This window comes from Physeter macrocephalus, chromosome 2 (assembly GCF_002837175.3).
Source record: "Physeter macrocephalus isolate SW-GA chromosome 2, ASM283717v5, whole genome shotgun sequence".
NCBI classification, from domain to species: Eukaryota; Metazoa; Chordata; class Mammalia; order Artiodactyla; family Physeteridae; genus Physeter; species Physeter macrocephalus.
In genome coordinates this window covers 71,280,706-71,291,754 of record NC_041215.1, presented here as the reverse complement: position 1 = coordinate 71,291,754, position 11,049 = coordinate 71,280,706, and the positions used below count along the sequence as shown (strand labels likewise).

At 34.1% G+C, this 11,049-nt stretch overlaps 1 protein-coding gene across 11 annotated transcripts in view; it reads right to left on the bottom strand.

Annotated features, from left to right (window-relative positions):
• The window catches only part of LOC102984469 (sodium channel protein type 2 subunit alpha), a 147,769-nt gene that overhangs the window by 25,775 nt on the left and 110,945 nt on the right, over positions 1–11,049 (bottom strand). For all 11 annotated transcript variants that reach the window (XM_024122214.2, XM_007128310.2, XM_007128312.2 and 8 more), the window contains one exon: positions 5,023–5,143. In XM_024122214.2, coding sequence (XP_023977982.1) covers positions 5,023–5,143 — 121 coding nt within the window. The remainder of the gene's footprint in view (positions 1–5,022; positions 5,144–11,049) is intronic.

The following is an 11,049-nucleotide window of genomic DNA, read 5'->3' as shown; positions in this document are numbered from 1 at the left end:
TCCCATTTATCATTGCAACAAAAAGAATAAAATACCTAGGAATAAACCTACCTAAGGAGACAAAAGACCTGTATGCAGGAAACTATAAGACACTGATGATAGAAATTAAAGATGATACAAACAGATGGAGAGATATACCATGTTCTTGGATTGGAAGAATCAACATTGTGAAAATGACTATACTACCCAAAGCAATCTACAGATTCAATGCAATCCCTATCACACTATCAATGACATTTTTCACAGAACTACAACAAAAAGTTTCACAATTTGTATGGAAACACAAAAGACCCCAAATAGCAAAAGCAATCTTATGAAAGAAAAACATAGCTGGAGGAATCAGGCTCCCTGACTTCAGATTATACTACAAGGCTACAGTAATCAAGACAGTATGGTACTGGCACAAAAACAGAAATATAGTTCAATGGAACAGGACAGAAAGCCCAGAAATTAACCCATGCACATATGGCCACCTTACCTTTGATAAAGGAGGCAAGAATATACAATGGAGAAAAGACAGCCTCTTCAATAAGTGGTGCTTGGAAAAGTGGACAGCTACATGTAAAAGAATGAAATTAGAACACTCCCTAACACCATGTGCAATAATAAACTCAAAATGGATTAAAGGCCTAAATGTAAGGCCAGACACTATAAAACTCTTAGAGGAAAACATAGGCCGAACACTCTATGACATAAATCACAGCATGATCCTTTTTGACCTACCTCCTAGATAAATGGAAATAAAAAGAAAAAGAAACAAATGGGACCTAAGGAAACTTAAAAGCTTTTGCACAGCCAAGGAAACCATAAACAAGACAAAAAGACAACCCTCAGAATGGGAGAAAATATTTGCAAATGAAGCAACTGACAAAGGATTAATCTCCAAAATTTACAAGCACCACATGCAGCTCAATATCAAAAAAACAAACATTCCAATCCCAAAATGGGCAGAAGAGCTAAATAGACATTTCTCCAAAGAAGATATACAGATTGTCAACAGACACATGAAAGGATGCTCAACATCACTAATCATTAGAGAAATGCCAATCAAAACTTCAATAAGGTATCACCTCACACTGGTCAGAATGACCATCATCAAAAAATCTAAAAAAAAAGAAAAAAAATCTACAAACAATAAATTCTGGAGAGGGTATGGAGAAAAGGGAACCCTCCTGCACTGTTGGTAGGAATGTAAATTGATACAGCCACCACGGAGAACAGTATGGAGGGTCCTTAAAGAACTACAAAGAGAACTACCATACAACCCAGCAAACCCACTACTGGGCATATACCCTGAGAAAATCATAATTCAAAAAGAGTCATGTACCACAATGTTCATTGCATCTCTATTTACAATAGCCAGGATATGGAAGCAACCTAAGTGTCCATCGACAGATGAATGGGTAAAGAAGATGTGGCCCATATATACAATGGAATATTACTCAGCCATAAAAAGAAACGAAATTGATTTATTTGTAGTGAGGTGGATGGACCTAGTATCTGTCATACACAGTGAAGTAACTCATAAAGAGAAAAACAAATACTGTACTGTAACACATATATATAGAATTAAAAAAAAAAAAGTTCTGAAGAACTTACGGGCAGGACAGGAATAAAGATGGATATGTAGAGAATGGACTTGAGGACACAGGGTGGGGGAAGGGTAAGCTGGGATGAAGTAAGAGAGTGGCATGCACATATATACACTACCAAATGTAAAACAGACAGCTAGTGGGGAGCAGATGCATAGCACAGGGAGATCAGCTTGGTGCTTTGTGTCCACCTAGAGGGGTGGGATAGGGAGGTTGGGAGGGAGACGCAAGAGGGAGGAGATATGGGGATATATGTATACGTATAGCTGATTCATTTAGTTATACAGCAGAAACTAACACACCATTGTAAAACAATTATACTCCAATAAAGATGTTAAAAAAATTTCTAATACTGAGCTTTACAGAAAAAGTGGATTTGGGGCTAGACTTTGAAGGATGTATAAGAATAAGGTCTAGGGCTTCCCTGGTGGTGCCGTGGTTGAGAATCCGCCTGCCCATGCAGGGGACACGGGTTCGTGCCCCGGTCTGGGAAGATCCCACATGCCGCGGAGCCACTGGGCCCGTGAGCCATGGCCGCTGGGCCTGTGCATCCGGAGCCTGTGCTCCGCAACGGGAGAGGCCACAGCAGTGAGAGGCCCGCGTACCGCAAAAAAAAAAAAAAAAAAAAAAAAAAAAAAGAATCAGGTCTAGTACATGGAGCTGTAAAGAAATGCAGAAAAAGTGATATTAATAAACCTTGGTGATGGAAAAGTCTAGAAATTGTATGAAGCAGAGAATTGGGAGTCAAGACTAGAAAAGACACTCTAAAGCCAATTTCAAAAGGACCTGAATGATTCAGTTAGAGAACTTAGATTTTATGTGCTATCTAATGGGGAAAACATTGAAGGATTTATTTGGGAGTTATGGAGATTTACCGTATAAGAATACTGATTTAGAATGATCTTTACCTGCACAAGGCACTGGATGACTGGAAGAGAGAAGATGGAAAAGGAGTCCAGAGTCTATGAGATTCAATCAACTTAACATTAAAGAAAGTGAAAGCAAGGGTAAAGCTAGTGATAGTGGTCAGGAATCAAAAGATACTGCTGAGTTGACAGGACCTGGCAGCACACAGTATATGGGGGCGCTGGGGTGTGAGACAGGAGTCATGACATAGAGTTTTAACCATGACAGAGAGCTCTCGTTCAATGAATAGAAAAATGGAAACCTCATTTTGAAGGAGCTTAATATTTTAATGCATAAATATTTAACAGATGCTACTTTATAATGTCAGCCAGATCATATCCTTTGTTTCATGAAAATTTAATGAAGTCCTCTTAAATGTTATTAGTTTCTCAAGAAAGAAAGAAATAGCATTGTATTTCTTGTTTCTTTGAGGCAAGATCTTTTTCACATTTCTGACTCCCAAAGGATTAAGAAGAATTACATGCCCTGAAAATATTTGTTGTAATGAATTAAATGGAACTGGATTTAAGGGTTTCTTTTCCCCTAAAGAGGATATGGGATGAAAAAACACTGTTTAACATAAAAAGACCAACATTAGTGGGAAGGATAAATGCCAAATTTGGGATACTGATTCACTTCTGAGAGGAAAGCAAGGGAATGGGATACTGAAAGGGTACAAAAGGGGCCAAATCTGTATCTGTTTTATTCTTAAATATAAAGTCTGAAGCAAATATGACAAAAATATTCAAATTGTTAAAGTTGGTTGGTGGGTGTCTTATGTATTATTTTTGTTTTCTATAATGTTATGTTGGTGACATTTCATACTTAAATGCTTTTTTTTAACTTCACAAAAGACAAATGTTGATATTACCATAAATATTATTATGCATATATTGTGATCCTAAAAACAAGCTAATTGTCTGGGAAGGAGTAATAACTAATATTACAGAAATTATTTTTGTGATATACCACTTAAATGTTTCATAAAGTCATAATTTTTTTCATAATCAACGTCACTGAAATGTGTGCAGAATTTTGGAGGAAATAGTGAAGAAAAGTGGCTTCCCTCATAACTTATGCTGAATAAATAGTTCTTCCTCTGAAATAATTTAAAAATTGACAATTAATACATAAATATTTGTTTTCTCCAATGCATTTAAGTCCAAAAGCAATAGGTGTATGTAACATAATCATCTGCAAAAGCCTTGAATCTATTGACCTCAATTTTGATTTCTAACATTTGTATAATCACATATTTTTAAAGTTAGCTTAAGTCTAAATTAAAACAGCTTTAACGTTCTTAAATAAAATGAAAATGAATGAAACATTTTTAGAATTAGTTGTAATTAAATAGCATTACTACAGTCATTATTATTAAAATCAACTTTTGTTTAAGCAATTACTATTGAATTTGGGTCTAAGACAGTATGAATTGTTAAATAGCTGTTAACTAAAAAAATAAGTTAAGAATGAAGTGATTCCTAGGGCTTTAGAGAAAAAGTTCTGTACCTACAATAGTGATTTATATAAGAAATATAAGGAATTTCATACTCTGTAATATTGCACTAATTTTTTACGCCTTTTTGTATGTAGTGCATTCCCATATTGAATCTGGATTGGCGACTCTGCTTTGGTGAACAGGACAGAAGCAAACCTGATGTAAGTGGAGGATTAAGTGTTTGGCATTTAGGCTTCCTCTCCTGCTCCTTTGCTTTTGCTATGAGAAAAAGCCTGGGCCAGTGTGTGGATGGAGCTGAGTCAGGCAGCAGTCTCATCTAAGACCTCAGCCGTATGACTAATCCTAACCAAGATCAGCAAAACCACCTAGCCAGCCATGGGTTTGTGAGCAAAAATATACGTTTTTTTGTTATATGATAAGAAGTTTTGGGTGGTTTGATACACAACGTTATTGTTCAAGAGATAACTGATGCATACCTCAAATAACATAATTTTAGTTTGCTTCACAAAATCCTCTTAGTATTACTCCAATGGCATGGAGCCCTGTATTATATAACTCAGTATATTTTGGCATTTCATTATCTACAATCTAGTATCATTCAGAGCTAATAAAAAATATTTGATCTTGACGATACAGGTAATTGTTATTCATGGACAGTTTGAAATGTACATTAATCAATTCATACCCATTATGACCTGATAAAACAGTAAACAATAAATTACTTCTTTGATTTAAAATTTTTTTCTTTTTTTTTAAAGCTAAAGAGAGAGATGTATGATTTGGCTTTCTCTCCTATCAAAGATTCTAGAAGGCCACCAAAAAACCCAGATAGTTAACAGCATTTCTTAAAGTTGAACAGGATTCCCCAAAACAGAATATCTGATTACATAAATTAAATCTTACCTTTTCAAAAATCATCTTTGTTTTGATATAGAAAAAGCAACGAACAGACAAGTAAAGGAACAGTTGTTGGATAGATATGGATGATTAGAGCGAGCCCGGGAGGGAGAAAATAGATGGCTAGATCAGAGAAGTCTAATGAGTGTACACACATTGTTTCCTTACCTTCCGTAAAACAGGCTTCAGGTTCCAAAGATTCTTCAGGTTCAACCTCAGGTTGTTCTCCCTCAGCGGGAGCTCCTATGTCAACAGTGCTGCCTTCAGATGAACTAGTTGCATTTAGCTTCTGAAAATCAATTCCACAGAAAAGCTTTTAAAATATTTTCTTTAATCTACAATATAAAAATTTCAAAGGCGTGCCCTTAAGTCTTCTGTATTCATTTCCTTGATCTGTAATTTAAGAATATCTTAAACATAATGCCAGTCCGCTTTAGTAGAGGTGGGGGTCACAAGATTAGATACAGCACCACAAAATTTTTTCCTTTAAAAATATGGTGCTAACAACTTAAATAATTTTTGATTAAGCTCCTGTATAGAGAAAGATTCTGAAAAAAAATCATGCAGAGAGCTTACGTAAGCTTCCAGAGTAGTACTGTGGTCTGTGATCTTGCTTTTGTAAATTAGTTTGCAAATGGTCTAGTTTGTTTTATTCTAAAATTGTGACCCAACCAACAAAAGCTGTATGAGTGTATTTTCATGTCAAATGCAGAAAAGATTTGATCAAATGCACATAAACAGCAACAATCTAAATTTACCCACTTTTCATTGACATGAAAACATATACCACTTGTTGTTATTAAATATATTCTATAGTTTTCTAATTCTGAAAAGAGCAGCACATTGTTAGCTTTATAGCAAGAGCTGATATTTTGCATTCTCTTTGGCCAATGCACTCCTGTGTTTCATTGTGCATTTGGAAACTACTTGTTACTCTGGCACTCTTACCTCTCCGGTTAATAAAGGCAGAAATGAATCTTTGGTTGTTGTTTTGTTTTCCTTTAGGTTAAATCAAATACCACCAAAAGAAAAATATAATAGAAAGAAGTTGTTTTAAATCTTGAAATACAACAAACTTTAGCCAGGTCAGGTCGTTCATGGGATCAGTATAAATGAAGGGATCCAGTCTTTAGCGTGGTCTTAAAATGCTGCAGGAATGACACAGGGCCAGGTATGAGTGCCACATGGAATCAGAGTAGTTTGGGCCACAGCATTCTCGGACCTGTTACAATGTTATTACCATTAGTGCATAACATTAGGAAATGGCTGAGCTGATAGGAGCTACTTTATAAAGGGGATGAGGTAAGCATATGATAAAATGCACATTGAAATATGTTGAACCCACTCTAAAATACATGTTGTAGTCAGTACTGGAAACATTATATTTGGGCTAAGGATTCTATGGATTTCCGGAGGAAGCTGGTTCCTTTATTTCCTGAAAATAATTTTCTTTATATAAAATATTTCCTTGGCATAGTGGTGCTGATAAAGTAAAAATATTTATATAAGCTATAGATAAGATAGAAAATGCTTTTGTGTGTGTAATTTAACAATACCAATGATAGATGCATAAATATTATATGTCTCCTCAATTAGCACTCATTCAGGATTATTTTTAAATCTAACCAAACTACTTAAATCAAGGATTATATATTATAAGGTGCCTGAAGTTTGTTGATTTCTTTTTCTACTCACCAAGTATATCACAATACTAGAGAGATACTCAATTATAATATCTTTACTGTTAAAATTTGAATATATTTGTTTTAAAATGAAATATTATATGACTTTTTCTAATTTCCTGTTCTTCGTCTTTTGATTAGACTCTTTCTTTGATAAGTGTAGCTGCGTTTATAAACATGTAATTGACAAAGAAATGGCTAAATTATCCTATCAATCCCATCCATCTGATTCACATAAAGCTGTTACACATTAGGGACCTAAAAATACTGATCTTATCATTTACTGGATATTGAAACATGACATAGGTAATCAGAATAAGTGAAGTCTGGTCATATATAATCTAACTACAAACAGCCCACAATAACAAATGGAAAACATTCCTTTTAGGAAAAAGGATAACACTGCAATTACAGATTGGGGGATGACCTGGGGGTAAATGAGAATCCATATTCAGGGCGCTCCACATTGGCAAATGACTGCATCAGAGCCTGCATCAGTGCTGGCTATATTACACGTCAGGTACTCAACAATTTTTTTTTAAAAAATGAAAGAATGAATGAACTTCATTCATAACAGAATGAAGGCTAGTCCTTGACAGTGATTGGGAGAAGTCACCAGACAACATATTCCAGGGAATCTTGGTTCAAAAGTTTCCAGAGGATCTCTGTAACATCAACTACAATGCCTTTCATTTAGTGCAGTGCCTTAGTACTGACACAGAACTAACAGATATCTTTTTAATTGAAGCCAAACATTTATATATTTAAAGGTCAAATCATTACTTTTTCAAAAGTACAACAGAAAAGTATTCTGCTTTTCTAGAAGATGTATCTCACCAGACAATCTTTTGAAGCAAAGATCATGCTTTTGCCATCTCTGCATCCCTAGGACCCATCACAATGTTTGTGTTTAGTAGATGTTCATTGGGTAAATGAATGAATGACCAATGCATGCACTATTTTATTCTACCACTAACTACTTCTAACACCTCCTATCTAATACTTACTTTTACATTCAAGGGAATACATATAATATTCTCATGTAAGTACACAGAAACACAAATCCTTCAAGATTCTAAATTGTGTAGGTAATGACCAACAACCCTTAGAATTTGAAGTGCTGTCTAAACATCAGGCTTCCAATTAACCAGACCTGTGATGAAACTATGAAATAAACTGTACTTTAACTCTGGAGTCAGGAAAACTAAGACTGACTCATTTTGACAGTGTTTTTCCTGTTTCTACTCTATGTACATGGATCTACAATCCCAGCAAAGAATGGAATCTCTCTAAGGAAAGGCAATATCTCATCCTTCTCCATCTTCTCCCTGATGTGGAACAGCACAGGATCTACCTGTCACATTTATTACTTGAATAACTTTATTTGGTTTACAAATAAAAAATCTAGGGTACACATTAATCCGCAACACGAACCAATCTAGTGTCTAGTTAGAGAAGGAAATGTGGCTTTAATCACCTCGTCAAAAGTCATACTGAGTCAGTAGCTGGACTCTAGGTCTTCTGTACCCCACTTTGCTAGGATTCCCTAGAGAATTTCTTTGATGATCCATAAGTTAAGCCAATCTTTATCAATTTAAAACATTTAGTAGATGTGATATGTAATTAAACATCGTAGGTTCAAGATAGTGTTGGGATACTGTTGATTCCCATGTTTCATGACCATGAACTTAGTATTAGTTTCTTATATTCATATCTTTATATGTATTAATGTAGAGTGAAGCTAAACATATGTTGGGATATTTTATAAACAAAAGTTTACTTTAAACAATAAGCCTGAGATATAGGCAAGAAATTCTGATTTATAAAATCTTTCTTGATAACATCAATTCAATGACTTTCTTAAAATCACATAAGAGGCAAATATCATAATATCATAAAATATGTTGACGAAAACAGTTAAAATGTATAAAGAGCCAATAAAAAACAAATGAATCAAATTAAGAATATAAAACTCTTCAGCTTCAGATAAGGTCATAATTATGATTAATTCTAACTACAGTGCAAATTCACCAATTAGAATTATCAAATACACATCATTTTATGGAATTATTAGTACTCATATACTTAAAAGAAAAATTTTCAAATAAAGAGTATTTGTAAATTCTCCAATCTAGGCACCATTCACTGTAAAATGCCACATGAGTAAGAGACCAATATATTAACTACTTAGAAATAGAACCAGTTTTTTATTTTCAAGTTCTATTCTTCCCTTTGGTAAAATTTAGATGTTTAGGTTCCTTTTTTATTTTTTGTGCTTATTTGCTGGAAGACAAGTGGACTGAATGATGTTGTTAGAACAGTCCTTCCTTACTCAACCTTTAAGAAAATATGGATGTTCCCTCAATGTCAGGATAGTCAAGAGATCAAACAGGAGTAACAAACTGTTATTTGCTATGCCTGGCATTGACAATCATTTATTTTCAGATGAAAATATTAGCTGAACTTTTGTTTTAGTGAAAACTTCATGTTACAGGGCTCTTACTATTGAAAATCTGCTGGATTCCTCTAAGTGCTGGGGAATTATAATCATAGGAGTTAAACAGGGCAGAATCATATTTTGCTTAATGATGTGATAAATAAATTTCAAGACACACAGTATTTCACTTTGCATTTTTAAACATTACACTTCTAACTTTTACTTTCCAAACTATTGTTAAACATCTACATGCCAAACTCACAGTCCTTTCAGAAAGTATAAGTATTTTTGAAAATAATTAATCACAACAGAAAAAGGGAGGGAAATCACTTCTTGTTAAGTTTTTCAAAGGCACACTTTTTTTTTTCTCATTATGAAGATATATTTTTGAGAAAATGTAATTAGTAAATATTGTATATATTTTGGGGAAAATGTATATTCTAAATATAGTCAATAAAAGAAATTAGAATTTTTTTTAAAAAGAGATAATTCAAATATAGATTAAATCAAATATTCCATATCTAACTATTTTGGTCACCACAAATGGCAATCTTTTGTTCCACATGGATCCTAATCTGTACTTAAAGAGCTCTAGGTCATTTTACATGAAAAATCTTAACATCGAAACAATGAAAGTGATGGTTATGCTTACTTTGGGATAGGCCTAAGGCCAAAGTGATACATTAACTAGAAAGGAAATGCTCTTCTTAATAAGGAAGAAGGCAAAATCAAAACTATCATTATCATCATACTACATTATCAGATAATCATTTTTGTCTTTATAATAGATACATTATAAAATTCTATAATCCATAAATAGCAGGGTCTTAAATATTTCTTGGGATGGCAAAAGTAACCCTTATGTCGTGCTGACCTACAGCTCAGCATATTACCAGTGCCCCAAAGACACACGTTTGGTCAATTTTGTTCTTACCTTAAGGATATTTAGAGCCATTTTTATCCTTTAATCACTATCCCACTGGAAAACTTTCCCTTGAAGACTACACATTCTCCAGTATAAAATTATACATGGGCTTCTATTGAAACCACTCTACCACTGCTTACCCAATCCATCTCTACACATCCTTCTCTCCCTTCCTACCCCTTGTGTTGGAATTCAGTATACTACTCTTTTAGGGAGCAGACAATGTTTTCTGGCCAGAGACATATTCAAGGAAATTGGAAAGTGTGATAATGTGAGGGTGAGAATAAATGAAGTCATTTGCATCAGTTCTACTTAGTTTGTGTTCCACCACACTTACTCCAGCTAAATCTCTTAAATACTGGTAGACGACATTCCTGATTGTCACTTTCCCTGATATACCTCTCTACACAGGAACTTGGAAAATGATACTCAGAGAATAAGAAAACTAACTTACCTCTTTCTAAGAAACTGGGAAAAACAAGACATTATCCTAAGGAGTCAAATCTCACACTTTTCTGAAGAATTAATATATAATAGGAAAAAATAATTCTCTCTAATCCCTGTGTATATGTTTTTAGTATGTATCTGTGTTTAGTTGTGAGCATTTTTTACCTTGGGTCTCACTTTATATGACCAAGGATATTGGTTTCATTCTTCCAATATATAAGGTATTATCTTTCATGAATGTAGAGTGCCAGTGACTGAATATTTTGTTCCAAGATATAAAAGAATGTTCCCCAAATGGCATGATTATCCCTGCTTTCAAAGAGGCAAATATGCTTATGTTAGGGTTATTTTACAATTTTAATGGTAGAAGGAGAGAAAACTGCATCTAAGTGACAAAGCATTTAATTAACATTTCTTGAAAATAATTAAATTGGGTCAGGCAATTTGGTTAACATATTTTAGCACAAAACTGTGATTTCAACATCAGGAAATGAAAGGTCCTCCAAATGGAGCCCATAGAAAGGTGTTACATTCACTGCCTTAATTACATGACTAGGAGGTCCCTTCATTTAATAAACACGAAAGGAGCAAAAGCTCACACTGATTCTCTTCCTATATGAATTTGCAGTGCATGATATATTTAAATAATATTCTTCCAGAGAAAGTTTCCCAACAGGTCTGGATGAAATAAAAGAGAGACAAAA